Below are 20,146 nucleotides of genomic sequence, written 5' to 3' on the forward strand. Positions count from 1 at the left end.
CATCTACTAAACATTAGCAGAGCTTATTTTTGTTTTTAATTTCCTTTTCTTAAAAAAAATTAAAAAAATGAAGGCTTTACTATTTTCTTCCCACTCCCCAGAGGATGGTGGTGGGCACACACTGGTTTCCCATGGTCCAGTGTTTTATAACATTAGTGTCAGTGTTTGGCACCTTCTCCTGTTATATGATGGCACGAGACTAGAGATGGAGAAGCTACTGCAGCATGGTGACGGTTATTGCGGAAAAGACACTCCTTACTCTCTGGAAAGGACTACCCCCACTCTCACCCCCCCACTCTTTCCCTGTTTATCTTTTCGAAGTAAAGTCAGCTGATATAATTGCCTGTATTCATAAAGTTAGTTTTCATACAACTGGATTCAAATATGCATCTCTTAGCTTATTGGTTTTGAGACTCATGGAGCCTACCTAGCAAATGGTATCACCATTTATTATCATTCTCCTCATACCGCCCTCAACCTGCCATATTTGGGCGACTCCAGATTAAATTCTACTTTTCCCGCTGCCATAAATCACAAATGTACCTTCTAATGTTTTGAGTATCATGCAACAACAAAATAAAGCCCTTGCAAAATGATGATGGTGCTCACCAGGCAAAGCAACTGAAAACAAACCAATTCACACAGAATATATTTTCAAGCAGCTTAAACAAGTAAGAGAAAATAAAAATACATGTTGGTTCTCATTTGAACATTTCATCCCAACATAAGTTTAAAGGACAAACAAGAAAAGGTGTCAAAAGCATGGCAAGTTTGGATAAAATCAGTCTGTTTCATAATTTATGGGTATTCTCTTTACCCCTTCTTCTTTGAAATGCTTAAAAATTAAAGAAACCCAGTAAAAGTTGGCTCATAAAAAAATAATGTTCCTCTTGCACTTGAATTAAAACTGAAACAGGTAAAATGAATTCATAAAGAGCTCTGCAGTAAAAATTGGTTTTCAAATACATACTATTTTTATTTGCCTGGAAACTGGCAGTTGCTTGTCTACAGGCTATGATTACATAAAACAAATGTCCCAGGATTAGCTTCCCTCTCTTTAGCTAGGCTTCACTGGGAGCAACTTCCTCCTCCCAGTTTTTCATAGAATGGCACTGGCATCCCTTCATTGTCTTCAAAGGGTTTAGAAGAAAAGTGATCATGTCAGCTTAAAGTCAACAGAGCCAGACTTTTCCCATCAGGCTTTGATGGAAGCTTAGAGTCCACCTAAAAAGTTGAAGAATCAGACCTATTTAAGGGTTCAACTTTTCCTGTATGCTAGACATTTGTCAAATCTACTTTCCTGGCCACTGCTGCCATTTTACCACCAGAAGATGTCATTAAGGAAAATGCCACAAGCAATTAGAATGACTACTAAAATGAGTGAGATTTACTAGAAATATTTACCTTTCAAATTTCTAAGTCATATTCATTAATCAGGATCTGCCTATTTCTAAACGAAGATCTTTTGATAGCCTAGGATAACTAAATAGAACTCTAATGACCTGAGTGTTAAGATTTTGCTCTGGTGGTAAAGCTGAGAAACATTAAGATCTTGAATTCTGAAGATGCAATTAGTTGAAATTTAATGAGCTGCAGAATGATAAACGACAGGGAAAGGTAACTTTATATTTACAATTTCCTGACAAAATGAACTTTTAAACACAGAAAACTAAGCCCTACCTCAGGGCAATTCAACCTTTTAAAAGCACACGCATATGGAGGTAGGAATTGGCATTTGGAGATGGTACCTCCTGAAACTGCAGTGGCCTTCCGAACAACTTAGAGACAGGAGCAACTTCAAATCCAAGGACAAGCCTTTGCTTTTGATCCAAATGGCCTTTAGGTTTAGAGCTGTAACTCCTGTTGGTTGAAATAATGGTTTCACACAGGAAATACACCACACACACATACACACGCACACACTCACATTCTCTCTCTCTCATGTACACTTAGACTTTGAAAATATAGCTCATATATTTTTGGGAAGGCAAGAACTAAATATAACCAAACAGAGAGAGGGAGGTTAAAAACATACTTAGATTTTTTTTTTCCTACAAGAATCATTACCAGAACAGAGTAACTTCCAGAAAGGACTAAGGACCAGAGCATGGAGTTCTATATAGAGAAGGGTATTCAAAGCCAATAGCTCTTATGGAGTATGGGCTGCATTTCCCAGATTTGAGAGATACGTTTTCCACCCCTGGCCACAATTTATTATTTTAAAAAACAAGAAACATCTTATAATCAACCTATGAGGGTGTGTTTGCTTTTTTTTTTTTAATGCTGCTTAAGGAGATAGGAACATAATAGATGTAATCAATGGTAATCAGACTGGAGAATTATCTGCAGTTATTAAAATCAAAGATGAGTTTATTGTAAAGACAGCTTATGGTATAATGAACAAACCACCTGTCTTTATTCTGTCATTCTGTCTTTTGTTCCCTCCTTCCCTTCCAAATTTATTCACACTACTATGTGCTAGTTGATATACTAGGCAACTAAATAAGAACCTTTGGTGGAATGGGCCATGATTAAGTTTTTATTTTTGAGTTTCCCCAGGTGCTTCTAAAGCAAAAGCAGCAATGCAAACCACAGCCAAAGTGGAAGTGCAGTTTCAGAAGGGTAGAAGAAGGGCAAATTAAAGGAGTAAGATGTATTAGGTAACATCGACTCTCTGTCAAGCATTTCGACATTATTTCCTTTTTCCCATGACAATTATTTCATCATGAAAGTTTACTAAATGTCTACTACATGTCAGACACTGTGCTGGGTGCCTCGTGTAGAGTGGCGAACAAGAAGGCAACGTGGCTGCCCATATTATGCTTATTGTCAATGAGATAAATAGGATTTTACAGATTAGGGAGTGAAAGGAAAATTTTAAACTCTAGGCAGCTTGACACCTGACACTGAACACACCTTACCATCAATATCAGGGAGCTGGAATAGAATATGATTTGCAAGGTAAATTTATTGCCTGCTTATGAGCATATAGGGCGAGGTAGAAAAAGATTATTCTAATCACCTACTATTTTGGATTATGTAATCCATGTCTTCCTGTGAGGAAAACGGCTGGAATTCTCCATGAGAGTAGATCCGTGTCTTTGTCTCCACCTAATGCCTTGCAAGTCTCTGTCATATGCTGAGGGAGTTTAAAAGTACGGCCATACTAAGCAGTCCACAAGCTCAAAACATGTCAGTTAAATCTCTGCAAAGTACTAATCACAGTCTGCCTCCTTCAAAATTTTATCACGTACCCTATATATATGTCAAAGAATATATGTACTCTATCTGTAGATTAGGAAGCATAATATAAGCAGACATTCATTCACAAATGCACCAGCTACCCTAAGAACAGTGTGTTACCAATATCAGAGAATCTACCCAGAGTACTTCTCCCCTGTCCCAACCATCTGTCTACCCCACAGAGAGAACCACTATGCTGAGGTTTAGGTTTAGAATCATCTTACTTTTGAAAAATGGTTTTACTACCTATGAATGTATCTCAAAATGATATATTATTGATCTTTGCTTGTTTTCATGTTTTATTCTGTATGTATTCTTCTGCAGCATGCTTTTTTTTAACCCAACATTATATTTCTAAGAGTCCTTATAATATTGCATCCATCTATGGCTTATTAATTTCCACTAATGACAAATAATAGCTAAAACTCAAAAGAAAGCATAGGAATAAATATTTATTACTTTGAGTTAGGCAATAGTTTCTTAGATATAATACCAAAAGCATAAGTAACAAAAGAAAACACAGATACATTGGACTTTGTCAGAATTTAAAATTTTGGGGCTTCGATGGACACCATCAAGAAAATGAAAAGAAAGCCCACAGAATGGGAGAAAATATTTCTGAAATCCTATATCTGATAAAGGACTAATATTCAGAATACATAGAGAACTCTCAGAACTCAACAGTAAAAAGGCAAATAATGCAATTAATAAATGGGTAAAGGACCTGGATAAACATTTCCCCAAAGAATTTACAAAAATGAACAATGAAAAGCACATGGAAATTTGCTCAACTCATTAGAGAAATTCCAGTCAAAACCACAAAGGGATAGTTCATATTCATTAGGATGGCTAGAATCGAAGTGTCAGACAATAGCAAGTGTTGACAAAGATGGGGAGAAATTAAAACTCTCATCCATTGCTAGAATTGTAAAATGCTGCAGCCACTTTGGAAAGTTTGGCAGTTCTTCAAAATGTCAAATATGAAGTTACTGTATATCCTGAAATTCCACTCCTAGGGATATAATGAAGAGAACTGAAAACATGTCCATACAAAAGCTTGCACATGAATGATCACAGCAGCATTATTAGTAATAGTCAAAAAATGGGAAGAACTGGTGAATGGATGAATAAAATGGGGGCATAGCCATGCAATGGAATACTATTTGGCAATAAAAAGGAATGAAGTACTGATCCATTCTACATGCACGAACCTGATAACATTATGCTAAGTGAAAGAAGCCAGTTACAAAAGGCCACGTATTGCTTCCACTTATGTACAATGTCCAAAGTAGGCAAATCCACAGAAGCAGGAGAGTAGTAGTTGTCAGGGGCTGGAGACAGGGAAAATGTGGGAGTTATTACCAAAGGATAAGGGATTTTTGGGGATGTGGCAAAAACATTCTTAAATTAAATAGTGGTAATGGCTGCAAACATTGTGAATATCCTAAAAAGCCACAGACTTGAATATTTTAAATTGGTAAATTCTGCAGTATGTGAACTGTATCCTCAATAAAGCTGTTAAATAGTATGAGAGTTCCTGTGTACCCTTTAGGTAGCCTTCAAATTATTAACATTTAACATAACCACCATGAAATCATTAAATCAGAAAATTAACACTGATATTAAAAATTTTCCATCACCTAATAACTTTTTTCTGGTCCTAGGTCACATAGTATATACATTTAGGTTTCAAGTCTCCTTTGTCCCCCAAGTTGTTTTTTTGTTTTGTTTTTCTTTTCTTTTTTCTTCCTCCTCTTTCTTTCTCTCTCTCTCTTTCTCCTTCTTTCCTTTCTTCCTTCTTCTCCACCTTTTCTTTCCTCTTCTTTGGTCTTTTCATGACATTTTGACAAGTACTAGCAATTATTTTGTGAAATGTTCCCTAATTTGAGTTTGTCTGATGTTTCCTCATTATCAAAGTCCTGTTAGATATTTTTTGGAAGAATATCACATTAATGTTATTGTGTCTTCTCAGCATAATACATCAGAGACATATAACGTTGATTTGTCCCATTAATGGGACAAATATAATATTAACTTAGATCATTTGATTTCTATATGCCAGGTTTCCCTACTATAAATTACTAATTTTTCTTTCATCATAAATATTTTGAAGGTGAATACTTTGAGACTATTTTGATGCTATTTCTCATCATAGTTTCATTCACTATATTTAGCCTCCATCGGTGATTCTTGTCTGAAACAACTATTACCATACTATTTGTCAAATAATGATTCCATTACTCCTTATACATTTAGTAACTGGAGTTTCCCCCATTCATTTTTAAATTTGTTTATATCACAAAACCCTGATCTTAGAGCAACGTGTATGTTATGAAACAGAATTATGCTTATTGTAAGCTTTTGGTAATTTTTATCAAGTCAAGAAAGTCTCATATTGTGCTAGGCTGAATAATACTCAATCCCCAAAGATACCCATTCAGTCCTAATCCCTGGAACCTGTGAATGTTACTTTGTATAGAAAATTTAAAATGAATGAATGAACAAAGATAGATACAAAGGAAGGAGGAAGACAGATGCAGATGTGATTAAGTCAAGCATCTGAGATGTGGAGATTATCCTGGATTATCCAGTATGTCCCTAAATGTAGTCTCATGTATCCTTATAAGAGGGAGGCAGAGGATATCTGACAATAAAGCAAAAGAAGTCAATGTGACCACAGAGGCAGAGATTAGAATGATGTGGCCACAAGCTAAGGAATGTCATCAGCCACCAAAAGCGAAAAGTGGCAAGAAATGAATTATTTCATAGAGCCTCCAGAGGGAGTAGAGCCCTACTAAAACCTTGATCTGAGCCCTGTGAAAGGGACTTTAGATTTCCATCCTCCAGAACTGTAAGAAAATAAATTTCTGTAGTTTATGCCATCAAGTCTGTGGTAACGGTATTACAACAGCCATAAGAAAATACTAGGGATACTATTCCTAGTTTGCTAAAAAATGTTATTGTAAATGTTTTTTAATTTTATTAAATTCACCTTTTTGGATCTATTTAGACAAAAACAATTTTTTCTCTTTTAACATTACTATATATGTAGCTTTCATCTTTTTTTGAACATAACTTTTTTGATACACAATTTATATGGATTTACATTTTTATTTGTATTTTTTGGATATTTTTATATATAGTTATTATTGATTTCTAAATTCATGGTATGTGGTCAGAGAATATGGGCTATATAATGCAAATTCTTTAAAATAATTAAGACTTGCTAATTGCTATGTTTACAGATTTATATACATTCATTAAATCAAGCTGGATAATTATATTGTTCAAATCTTCTTTGTCTCACTATGTTCCATTTTGGTTACTTTCTTCTAAACCACAAATTTTATTGGCAGCAATATCTACTCTATTCTTTATTCCAAGCACTGGGTTTTAGATAGATAGATAGATAGATAGATAGATAGATAGATAGATAGATAGATATTTTAAGATTTTATTTATTTATTTGAGAGAGTGAGTGAGCACAAGCAGGGGGAGGGGCAGAAGGTGAGGGAGAAGTAGATTCCTGCGGAGGGAGCCCAATGTGGGGCTTGATCCCACAACCCCAGGACTGTGGCCCGAGAAAAAGGCAGATGCCCAACTGACTGAGCCACCTAAGCACCCTCCAAGTGCTGGATTTTAAATATAACAACTGTATTTTTCATTTTTAACAATTATTATTAGTTCTCCTTCAAATTGGCCTAGCCATATTTTATGGTTCTTTGTTAATTGCTTATTTTTAAGCTCATTATCTATGCATTTAAATATTTCACACATAGTTATTTATATTCTATACCTCATATTTCCTTTATCTGCAGCCCCTTGGATATCTATATCTTTTGTAGTTCTTTCTGCTTATCCTCAGCAATGGTAGCCAGTTTGCATAGTGGGTGATTTTTGATTATGAGCTTACATTTGCATTGAACTTAGCTAATAAAAATCTGAAAACCCAAAATAGCTCTAGGTGTTGTGTATTTGCTTCTGTTTTATTATTAGATAATAAAAATCTGAAAATCCAAAACACCTCTAGGTGTTGTGAACTTGCTTTAGTTGGTTGCCAACCTGGGACCAATTAGCCCCTCCATGTATCCCAGGCTTGGTGCCAGGCTCTCAGGTTAGCAGCTTCACCTTACTTGGGCCTATGGTTCAGTCACTAACTACAATGCTGAGGACACTGACCTTCAGGGCCACTCTGTGTTACTTCTCCTGCTCTACAGAATTCAATTTCCTATCTTTTGTCTTTCTTTCTTTCTTTCTGGTTTCTTTTTGTCACTTTGAGATCTTTTGTTAAAAGCATGGCAACTGGATTTGTTGCATCTAATGTGAATTTAGTTGTGTTTCAATGAAGAGGTCTTTCAGTGTCTACTTTATCATTGTGCTGGAAGTAGAAATGGAGTCTTTTATCAATATACTGGTATCTATACCTCTTTCAATAAGCAGATGATCAAGTCTTTTTTGTTTTTTAATTCAAGAGGCACACAGCAAAGTTGAGCAAAAAGCAATACAGTTCTATTATATCTCCTGTCCCCATAGATGCACAAGCTCTCCCACTATCACCTTCCCCCAACACAGTGGTACATTTGTTACAATATAGGAGCCTACACTAATATACCTCTATCACTCAAAGTCTCTAGTTTACATGAGAGTTGACTCGTGCTAGTGTACATTCCATAGATTTTGACAAATGTACAGTGACATGTATCCACCACTGTAATATACAGAACAGTTTCACTGCTCTAAAGATCTTCTCTGCCCTGCCTATTCACCTCACCCTCCTCCCTAACCCCTGGCACCAAGTGAATCTTTTACTGTCTCCATAGTTTTGCTTTTTCCAGAATCTCATATAGTGGGAAACATACAGTGTGTTGCTCTTTCATATTGACTTCTTTTAAGTTTCCCATATCTTTTCACAGCTGGGTAACTCATTTTTAAATTTTTATTTATTTTTATTTTTTTCTAAAACTCAGTAAAAAGTAATTTTTAATTTAAAATTAAATTTGTTTCATGGGACACCTGGGTGGCTCAGTGGTTGAGCATCTGCCTTTGGCCCAGGGCATGATTCTAGAGTCCCAGGACTGAGTCCCTGCATAGAACTTGCTTCTCTCTCTGCCTATGTCCTTGCCTCTCACTCTCTATGTCTCTCATGAATAAATAAACAAAATCTTTAAAAAAATTTTTTTCACATATAACATATAGTTTAATTTTATTTTTAAAATTTTATTTAAATTCAATTAACATATAATGTATTATTGGTTTCAGAGGTAGAGGTCAGTGATTCATAAGTCCTAAATAATACCCAGTACTCATTACAGAATGTGCCCTCCTTAATGTTCATCACCCAGTTACTCTGTCCCCCCCACACCTCCCCTCCAGAAGCCCTCAGTTTGTTTCCTAGGATTGAGAGTCTCTATGGTTTATCTCCCTCTCTGAGTTCATCTTGTCTTATTTTTTCCCCTCTTCCCCTATGATCCACTGTTTTGTTTCTTAAATTCCACATATGAGTGAGATCATATGATAATTGTCTTTCTCTGACTGACTTATTTCACTTAGCATAATATCCTCTAGTTCCATGCACATTGTTGCAAATGGCAAGATTTCATTTTTTGATGGCTCAGTAGTATTCCATTGTATACATATATCATATCTTCTTTATCATTCATCTGTCGATGGACATCTGGGCTTTTTCCAGTTTGGCTATTGTTGACATTGCTGCTATAAACATTGGAGTGCAGGTGCCCCTTCAGATCACTACATCTGTATCTTTGGGTAAATACTCAGGGTGCAATTGCTGGGTCATAGTGTAGCTCTATTCTTAGTTTCTTCAGTAATCTCCATACTGTTTTCCAGAATGGCTGTATCAGCTTGCATTCCCATCAACAGTGTAAGAGGGTTCCCCTTTCTCTGCATCCTTGCTAATACCTGTTGTTGCCTGACTTGTTCATTTTAGCCTTTCTGACTGGTGTGAAGTGGTAGCTCATTGTGGTTTTGGTTTGTATTTCCCTGATGCTGAGTGATGTTGAACATCTTTTCGTGCATCTGTTGGCCATTTGTATGTCTTCTTTGAAGAAATGTCTGTTCATGTCTTCTGCCCATTTCTTGATTGGATTGTTTGTTCTCTGGGTGTTGAGTTTGATAAGTTCTTTATAGATTTTGGGTATTCTCCCTCTATCTGATATGTCATTTGCAAATATATTCTCCCATTCTGTCAGATGTCTTTGGGTTTTGTTGACTATTTCCTTTGCTGTGCAAAAGCCTTTTATACAATGAAATCCCAATAGGCCAGTTTTGCTTTTGTTTCCCTTGCCTTTGGAGACATGTCTAGCAAGAAGTTGCTGCCTGTGTTCTCTAGGATTTTGATGGATTTCTGTCTCATATTTAGGTCTTTCATTCATTTTGAGTCTATTTTTGTGTATGGTGTGAGAAAATGGTCTAGTTTCATTCTTCTGCATGTGGCTGTCCAATGTTCCCAAGACCATTTATTGAAGAGACTGTCTTTTTTCCACTGGATATTCTTTCCTGCTTTATTGAGGATTAGTTGACCGTAGAGTTGAGAGTCCATTTCTGGGTTCTCTATTTTATTCTATTGATCTGTGTATCCGTTTTTGTGCAAGTACCATACTGTCTTGATGATCAACCAAAACCATAAGATACCTAGAAATAAACGTAACCAAAGAGGCAAAAGATCTGTACTCAGAAAATTATAGAACATTCATGAAAGAAATTGAGGAAGACACGAAGAAATGGAAAAATGTTCCATGCTTACGGATTGGAAGAACAAATACCATTAAACTGTAGGGATCCCTGGGTGGCGCAGCGGTTTGGCGCCTGCCTTTGGCCCAGGGCGCGATCCTGGAGACCCGGGATCGAATCCCACATCGGGCTCCCAGTGCATGGAGCCTGCTTCTCCCTCTGCCTGTGTCTCTGCCTCTCTCTCTCTCTCTGTGACTATCATAAATAAAAAATTAAAAAAAAAAAAAAAACTGTATATGCTACCTAAAGCAATCTATACATTCAGTGTAATTCCTATCAAAATATCATCATCTTATTTCACAGAGTTGGAACAAATAATCCTAAAATTAGTATGGAACCAGAAAAGACCCCAAATAGCCAGAGAAATATTGAAAAAGAAAACCAAAACTGGTGGCATCCCAATTCCAGATTTCAAGCCCTATAAGAGAGCTCATTCTTTCTAGCACTGAATATATTGTCCATTGTCTATACCACAGTTTATTCACTCATCTACTAAAGAACATCTTGTTGCTTCCAAGTTTTGGCAATTATGAATAAAGCTGCTATAAACACCCGTGTGAAGAATTTTGTGTAGACATGAATTTTCAATTCATTTGGGTAAATACCAAGGAGTATGATTACTAGGTTATATGGTAAAATTTGTTTAGTTTTATATGTAAAAAAACAAACAAGCAAACAACAAACTTCCAAACTGTCTTCCAAAGTAGCTATACTATTTTGTATTCCTAACAGCAATGAATGAGAGTTCTTGTTCCTCTATATCCTTCCTAGCACTTGTTGTCAGTGTTTTGGATTTTGGCCATTCTAATAGGTGAGTAGTGGCATCTCATTGTTTAAATTTGCAATTCTCTGATGACAGATGATGTTGAACATCTCTGCATATGCTTACATGCCATCTGTATATCTTGAGTGAGGTTAAGATCTTAAGACTTGGGTGTGTTAAGTTCTTTGACCATTTTTTAATTGGTTTGTTCATTTTCTTTTTTTTTTTTGGTTTGTTCATTTTCTTATTGTAAAAACTTACAGTTTGGGTTTTGTTACCCTGGCATTGGTTCCTATGGAAGTCTCTGCTCAGATAAGTTGTGGTTCTCTGTATTTGCCTCTTTCCAATTTATAGAGAAGTAGTTTGGCCTCTGACCTCACTCTTCTCACAGATCTAGGAAGAGTTGTTGACTTTTCAGTTTGTTTAACTTTTTACTTGTTCTTCAGATCGAGAGGTAACTTCTAAGTTCCTTACATGATGAACTGGAAACCAAAAGTCTGTTAAGTCTTTATTTTTTCTGTTTTTCAGGGTTTCTTATATAACTTTGTATATAGCATGTGCTTAAGACTCTTGCTAAAGTTTGTTGAACACCATTGGTAATAGCTTATATTTTCAAGCACTTTCTAATCACCAGTCACTGTTCTAAGTGTTTTTACATATGTAATCTATTTAAATCTCATAAGAACTCACCTGTAAGTACTATTATTATTTCTGTTTTACAGATAAGAAAGCTGAAGAACAGAGACTTTAAGTATCTTCCTCTAAAGGAACACAGCCACTGAACAATGAACCAGAATTCAAGCTCAAAATATTTGAGAACTCATGCCCATAACCGCCATGCTCTATGACCCAGCTAACTCTAAAAATCCTGCTAGTATTGTGATCTGATTTAGCCATGAGAATTTCAAGGACCACAGGAGTTCTTTGAGTTCCCAGAAACTCATGAAGTTCTTCTTCAGCCCATCAGAGATACTCCACATAGTACTAAAATGAACTTAGTACTAGAAAAAGACTCCCATGGTCCTATGAATGGAAACATGTACACCATTTTCTATGACAAATTAGCACTGAGACTTGCATAAATATAATTTTGAGGGCACTAATGTTTTAAGACAACCTAGGTCATTCTGATTCTATTGGATATACTTTGAGGTTCACCACCATTAACAGACAAGCCAAAGATAATCATTGCCCTGGAGGCAATGGCAGCTGTAGCAATGAATCCATAGTCTGTTGTAACAGCAACCACATTTTACTCTGTGCTTGGACTGACTGCACATTTCGTTCTCTTTCTATATGGAAACATGGTTTATCTATACCACTGATCTATTCTCTTTCTTTCTGACAACTGATTCAGAGCTTAAAGTTTAAAGAATATTCTGATTTCATTGGAATTCATTTTGGTAGGTTTAAGATACATTGGAAACTGGGACAGAGATGTTTACATATCAAAATCCTGGGTCATTTTTAATCAATATGATCTTTATCAACCAAGGGGATATTCTATGGCGATTAGCCAGTATCAGGATAGTTTATATAATCAGGTGAGCTACATGTTCCTTCCTATCCTCACTTGGCTGAAAAAAGAATCATATTGTAGTTAAATTTAGACAGTGAGAAAATGTTCTTCTAGGGGCACACAAGATATACACAGAAATTCCTTATCTGCTCTCCACTCAAAAAAAAAAAAGACTTTGCATTCTTTAATGTTATATTATAGCCCATTATTATGTTTTGAGAACACAAGTGCTCAGCTCTTCTTCTTTTTTTGGTGGGGGGGTAGATGACACCTAATAAGTTATGGACAAATATATTAGATATATTTTTGATGTAACACTAATTTACATAGAATGGATTTTTCATTCATTCATTCATTTGTTATTGACATCTGCACCAGGCTGGTGCTGGAATGGACAGACTGCAATGATAGTCCAAGGTTCTAAGTGTGGCCACAGTGATAGAGACAACAGGGTCTGAGAACTCGGAGAAGAGGACAACCAGTGAAGTGCTTTAAAAAGGTGTGCAGAGAAGGCTCCAAGTAGGCAAGCACTAAGGACCCCAACAGAACCAAACACAAGGATGGTTGAAATTCTGACCTCATCTAGCTAGATCCTTTCTTTCTTCGAAAATATTTCATCAAGTTCTGCAAATTTATAATGGGTCTGTAGATGGCATGCCGCCGACCGTAGATTTTTTTTCAATAGGATTGAATGTCAAGGGACTCAAACTATTTACTAGAGGCAACACCAAAACATGGGCCTCCTTCTAGGTCCGGCATATTTCAGAACACAATCTAGTAAGGGTACATTTGGCAACAGACTTCCCGTACAGTACTGAAGGTTGCACACTGAAAAATCCTAAGGAAAAAGATTTCTAACACAGACCTTGTAGGCATGTATATTCCTCTTGGCAGAAAAATGGTAGTGAAGAGTTTCATTTGAATTAAAGCAATATGTTAGTAGAGCTTTTTGACTGATGGAACTGAAGTATCCTGAACGGAGGCTAGCCTTTTTTCTAATTCCTACCAAGGTATGTTGGTTACTGGTAGCCCTGTTTTTTGTTCATCTCAAACATTACTCTTGCCTCTGCCAGGAAATAGAGAGGAAATGGATCACCTCAGGAGGTAGTCCCCTCTATCATCAGCACACTGACCCTGCAGACCAGGCCTAGGACAGATGATGAGAATTTAGGAAGATCAAAGGAGGAGGTGAGAATAGCAGTAGCAGGAAAGAAAATCACAGGATGCTTTTTTCCTATCTCACTTGTTCTTGGTGTCCTCCTCTCATGGTGCGAAATCTAGGAGTCCATGACCCCTTTGCCTGCATTTTCAGGGCATCACGGTTTCACTTTCCTTTGGTACCTCCAGCAGAAAATCAGACAGAAGAACATCTCAGGTAACAAAGTGCTTGAATTTATACTCCTCAAAACAGGGACCCTCTCTTATTCATTGTTTCATTGTTTCAAGGGGATAGCTTAACACCATTTGGGGCTTAAAGCAGATACTGAAAAAAAAAAACTGTGATTGAGCAATGGGAATGAATATAATTATGAGGTAAAATGCACTTTTTGGAACAACCAGTTGATTTCATTTAACCCTGACTTCATTGGGATTAATATTATAAAGCAAGCAATAAGGCAAAATTGGCTTCCACAAGGCCAGTCATCTTGGCTCTGCTGTACCTCTTTTCTCAAGAAATGATGAGAAGTGGCATGTGCCAAAGAGAATTTCATTTGAAGAAACTATCAAGGGATAGTTATTTAATTAGAAGGAAAAAAGAAAACTTAATCCAAAGAAATCAAACAGTACAGGGGGGTGTTATTTGTATTTATAAAATATCCTAAAAGTAAAAACAAAATGGCAGAAGTTGAATCACAAATAAAGTCACCTCTTCTCTGGGTTATCTGCAAAGTTCCTGAAATAGACAGTAACTGAAGTAACTCTCTTACCTTGTAATTGTTCATGATTTCAGCTAACCAGGGCTTAACGGTCTTGACTGTATCTTCTCGCATGTATTTTTCAACTTCAGATCCATCACTAAAGGTCTGGTTTCCCACATGGATGGCTTGCCTCACTTGTGGGAGGGACAAAAAAGTCCCATAGTAATTTTGGTCCTCAGCTTCCTGGCAGAAGGGGACATCAAAAAAATATCAGGGAACATGACCAGGTGGCAGGAACAGCATGCTGAGAAAGCTTCAAATTTCTCGACGGCACTGGGGGTTATTCTGTATGTTAGTAAATTGAACAATAAAAAAATAAATTAAAAAAAAATTTCTCGTAACATAAACAATGATGAACAAGATGAGACCTGACTCTTAACTGGTCTCCATCCAGAAATTTTGGATTTGAGGGTTCTGAGGGAATTGAAATTCTACTAACAGCAAAACTGGATGACACCCCATTTGCAAATGCTCCATTTTCCTTTCTTGCAAACTAACCTTTTACAATCTGTAACTCCAATCAATAACCCCATCTGAGGCAAAGACAGGAAAAATGCAAGAGGTGAGATTATCAAAAGCAATTTGCTCCTTGTCAGAGGCTCTATGGAACGAAGGTCAAATGGACCAGAGGAGCCAGGAGCCAGGGTGGTGGCATGGTGGATTAAAAGCTGAGGCTTTCTTTCCCATGTTCTGCTGTTTATTAAAACCACACATACAAAATAACCAGCTAACCATAATTGAAGAGGGGAAATACACCAAGTGTAAAAACAGATGACTTTATGAAGGACATTAGACAAAAAAAAAGTTGTCCAGAAGTCTTATTTTTTTAAAAAAATACTGCATAAAAATCTGTGATATTGATAAGTCTGTGATATTCATCATACTAAAAGAAGAAAGGGTGTAAATGCTGTTTTTAAGAAATTACAAAAGGATAAAAGAGAGTTTGAGATCAACAATCTTGTGCATCCTCAATTTTTGCTAATTTTTTGAATATATTACTTTGTCAAGGAAAAAGAATTGTGATTACAAATTCTGTTTCTCTTTTGCCTACCATATGGTTTTTTCTTAGGGGAATCTAAATCCAAAACCACAGGGTTGGCAAATTCTATTGAAATTAGCTTTATATTTTATCTATAAAATAGTTCATAAATAAGGCAATTTTAAAAACAAGATGCATTGGGGTGCCTGGGTGGCTCAGAAGGTTAAGCATCTGCCTTTGGTTCATGTCATGGTCCCAGGGTCCTGGGATCGAGCCCCACATAGGGCTTCCTGCTTAGTGGGGGCAGCAGAGGGGGAGCTTGGTGGTGTCTGCTGCTCCCTCTGTGTGTGCTCTCTCTCTCTCTCTCTCAAAGAAATAAACAAACAAATAAATCTTAAAAAAAAAAAACAAAATGTATTGTCATATGCACTAGATAAAGATTATACAAATTCAAATACCCACTTTGGGTATTTGTTTTATTTGATTGTGTTTTATTTGATTATTTCTGCACAAAGGACATCAACTTTGGTCTTTTTTTAATGGAAGAAAACTACTTGAATACTTTGAGAAATATTCCAAAGGGCTTGAAGTGAGGGCTATACTAAGTGCACAAACCATCTTAAGTTAAAAGTAAGGCAAAGCAAATATTTTCATAAAGGCTTTGGCAATTTTGCTTATCCAAGCTGTCTTAAGTACAGAACAAATAATGTGGACATTTTCAAGAAACTCACTACAGACTTGGCATTCTGGAACCTAATTCCCAGATCTGTAATCCTGGCCTCTATCCTTGACAAAAGAACTTTTGTATAACAAGCTCTACTGGGGGGAAATTGTGTTAATCAGAGGTTGTTTTGAGTTATCTGGAATATCATACATCCTTGATGGTCAGGTTATAGCATATACAACATTGGTGGGGGGAAAATCCTATAGATTAGTAGACCAAATAAAGCCATACAGTTAGGACATGTTTATCTAGTATAAAGTCAACTATAGTGTTTCTCAAATTGGAAGAAATTTGATTTTGCCAAAACTGTTAAGCAAACACTATCATAGTTTTAAAAATGTTGTCATTACCATACACTGTAATATGTTATAGTAACTAGGACATCCTGTGACATTCTGGAAGTAAGAAGGGTTGTTTGTGAAGTCACCGTCTAGTAGTCTATCCAGTATCTAGGTCAGGACAGAGAGAAGAAAGAAAGAAGGAAAACATTAGGGTAGGTAAAAACACACAGGCACTTGTCATTGCATTAATTCAATAATTTTCTCATTCTTCCATTATTTCATTCAGTGACCATTTATTGCATATCTTCTGTGTGCTGGACACTGTCCCAGGCACTGGGGACACAGCAGTGTGAACAAGGCAGCTCAAGTCCTCCCTTGTGAAGTTTATATCCTGGAGGGGACCAATAAGCAAGCATTCGTAGGAAAAACATTCAGTATGATAAGAATGATAGGCATTAAGGAGAAAACTAAAGAGGAGGTAGGAGGTGTCATGGGGCATGTGGGAATGTGTGTGTGTGTGTGTGTGTGTGTGCATGAGTGCAAGGGACACTGCAGAGACAAGGAAACACAGGTCTCACTGAGAAGGTGGCATTTGAGTCAACCTGCTGGAAGGAAGAAAGTGAACCATGCAGACATCTAGGGAAAGATCTAGGCAGAGGAAACAGGGAGCCCAAAGACCCTGACTGTGAGAGTGAGCCTTGTAGGGAAGGATTGCCATGACGTGGATCATTGACCGTTCACCATAGTACAAGGAGAGAGGGCAGAGGCTGCAGACATATATGCAGGTGCTTGGAGCTGGTGGAAGTTCTCTTGGGACTTCTGACTTCAAAAACTTGTCATCAGTGGTGGTGAGAGCAGTGAGCATGGTTGTATGCTCACTGTCATGTGAAGCAGGAGAGGCAGACATGGGGTGGTAGACAGGTGCTTTTAGCCAGGATGGTGGTTTTGCCAAAGGAGCTGGGATGACCCTGAGTTTCAGTTGGATAATAAGAAACTAAGACCCGAAGGGGCTAAGTAAGGATCATGACATGGTAGTAGGATTGGTGGACTGGAAGACAATGGGGTTGCAGGGCTGTTATTAGAATTGGTATATTCAGAGAAGTGACCTGGCACAATGAGGATCTGAGGTCGTGGAGTGACTGTCAGATTTTTATTTTATATTTTATTTTATTTTATTTTATTTTATTTTATTTTATTTTATTATTTGTAGTGGGACTGAGCAGCTAAGGTAAAGAGGAGAACAAGATTATCGAAAGAGAGGAAACTAAGGAACTGAGGGGCCAGGTATTAAAAGGATCATTCATGCAGACACTGTAATCACTAGACATGATGACAAGAGTGATGTCCTTGAGAGAGAATGACAGTAAGGCATTCTCAGAGGATGAGATGGAGAAAGCTAGAGAGTGTTAGGCAACTACAACAAGAAGTGGTGGGTAGGATCACTTGAGGATGTGAGAGTCAAAGCTCAGTGCTTCTGGAGGGACAGGACATAATCTGAGGGCAGCAATGAGGAGCAAGGAAGACACCCACTCTACCCATGAACCAAGTGGTAAAAAGTAGGTAAGACAACATAGCTCCTGTTTGAGAGGGGGAGTGACAGAAGCAGGGGAGAAGCAGCCATGGGGCAGAGCAAGAAGATGAAGGGAATACTTACAAAAGAGATCGAGAACATTGGGACATTTTTGGACGAGGATATTGAGTTTGTAAAGGGCTCTTATAAAAACATGAATTCAGTACATTTTCAAACACCAACTTACAGGAATTCAGGACAGTAGTATCCTAGTTTTACAGGTGAGGAAACTAAGGCACACAGAGGTTAAGTCACTTACCAAGGACGCCTCCCTAATCATGTCAGAGGAGAGATTCAAGCTGAGGCCATGCCTCTGCAGCCTACATGCTCCACCCTGCACACACGCTGGCTCCCCAAGGGGCAGACTACCATCTCTCCTACTCTTCAAATGCTTTCTGGCCATGCTTTTTGGTTTAATACAAAATTCCATTATTTTATTAGATTAGTTTTCTTTACTGAACATGAAGCAACTTAATTTATCCAAATTACTATTGCCACAGGGCTAGGGACCAAGCATGAAAAGGATGGTCATTGTGGAAAGGGGAGGGAGTGATAAGTATGCTCCAGCAGCGTTATGGACACTCAGGACCACTGCCTCTGGCTGTGCAGATTGTGCACTATATGGGGATGCCTGGCTGAGGGGTGAGGTGGGGCAGAGAACAGCCAAAGGTCTGCTTGCCAAACTGCATAAAAGACTTGGGCTGCGCATGGAGAAACAGCCAGCTTTTATTCTCATACAATGGTGGTATCTACTTGCCAAACCCTGAAGCCACAGGACCATGTCAGCCCAGAGGAGGTATCTCTTTCTTTTCTAACTTGTCCACCCAGAGGGGACTCTGTAGGTGGGCAGTAGTCCTGAATGTATGCAGCATTGGGGAATTTATCTTTAGAAATTATCTTCAGAACCAATGGAAATATAGATTCCACCCTTAAGGAAAGATCTGGTTTCAGAAAGAGTCAAAAATCATGTGTTATCAAACAAGTTAAGGTGGGTGGTCAAGACCTGTGAAATCCAGTTTCTGGTCAAAACTTGTTTTACAGAAAGAACTCTGTGATCCAGAACCTTGTCATGGTAAGGGGGACATTACAGGGCCAGAGATGGGCCACTGTGCATCTTGCAGAATGTCTAAATGTCCCAGGATTTTTATAGACTGCCTGAAAGTTACCGCAGGGGAAACACTAGGGTGGGAATCTGGGGAGAATGATTCTAGTCCTAGGCCTGCCACAGTCTATTAAGTGGCTTCTGGCAACTGAATTCAGCAACCCCAGGCTTCCGCCTCCTCATCAGTGGAGTGTGGATGTGTGTGTGTGTGTGTGTGTGTGTGTGTGTGTGTGTGTGTAGGAGCGGAAGATGGTCTATAAAATTCCCTCTAGCTCAGAGCTACTGCTTTTTGATTAAATCATTTCAAGGGATCAGAGCATCAAACAGCCCTTATTAATTAGGCTTGTGATTTGGACATTTGTATTCTCTTGGGCTTCTGGATTTCTTGGAGTCTTCTAGTGCATACGCTGAAACACATCTGACCACTACTTGCTTCCTTTCCTAAGTATCATTTTATCTATTTCTCTTAAAAGAATACAAAGGTTTTTATGTTAACTCATCACTCAAGATATTGGACCAGTGGTCTTAGAGACATTGTGTACTGTCATAGGTTTGTTGTTTTTGTCTTCTGTTTTTGTTTTGTTTTGTTTTTTGGGCCCTTTTGCTTTGTTTTCTGATGAATCTAGTTTGGGAGAGCTCTAACTTAATGGGCCATCTTCTCATTACCTCTGAATACACAAAATAACCTGAATTTTTCAACAGTTTGGTTAACCCTGTGGGTGCTCAGCCTGTTGCATCATGCACCACGGACATCTTTCTGCTTTCCTTATCCCTTACGGCCTATCACATGTTCTTTCTCTTGACATCACTTAATCCCTGTATGCTTCCTCAAAAACACATCAAATATCTCACTTGCCTATTGGTCTCACACGATATAACATTTTGATATTAATTTTAAATTCTAGAGGTTAGGGGCCCTGGGTGGCTCAGTGGTTGAGCATCTGCCTTCAGCTCAGGTCATGATCCTGGGGTCCTGGGATCGAAACCCATATCAGGCTCCCTGCAGAAAGCCTGCTTCTCCTTCTGCTTGTGTCTCTGCCTCTCTCTGTGTGTCTCTCATGAATAAATAAATAAAATCTTAAAAAAAAATTCCAGAGGTTCAATCTTTTATCCTTTCTCCCTATTACAACAGATAGCCTAAAACCAGACTTGCAAACCGTGTCATTGCATGTTGAAGAGTAATCCTACATGTCCCCATAAGATCCCTCTTCCTTTGCATTTACATTTACACAGAAACTCTGAATCTGCACTCTGCAGCCACACCAGGTGTCCTGACACAGAGAAAGAGGAGGCCAA

At 37.8% G+C, this 20,146-nt stretch overlaps 1 protein-coding gene across 3 annotated transcripts in view; it reads right to left on the bottom strand.

Moving 5' to 3' along the window:
* CPVL (carboxypeptidase vitellogenic like) overlaps window positions 1-20,146 on the bottom strand; it is a 126,813-nt gene that overhangs the window by 41,842 nt on the left and 64,825 nt on the right. For all 3 annotated transcript variants that reach the window (XM_025464486.3, XM_025464490.3, XM_025464489.3), the window contains exons 10-11: window positions 16,248-16,346; window positions 14,204-14,377 (exon numbers count right to left, since the gene is read on the bottom strand). In XM_025464486.3, coding sequence (XP_025320271.1) covers window positions 14,204-14,377; window positions 16,248-16,346 — 273 coding nt within the window. The remainder of the gene's footprint in view (window positions 1-14,203; window positions 14,378-16,247; window positions 16,347-20,146) is intronic.

This window comes from Canis lupus, chromosome 14, assembly GCF_003254725.2.
Source record: "Canis lupus dingo isolate Sandy chromosome 14, ASM325472v2, whole genome shotgun sequence".
In the NCBI taxonomy this organism is placed as follows: Eukaryota; Metazoa; Chordata; class Mammalia; order Carnivora; family Canidae; genus Canis; species Canis lupus.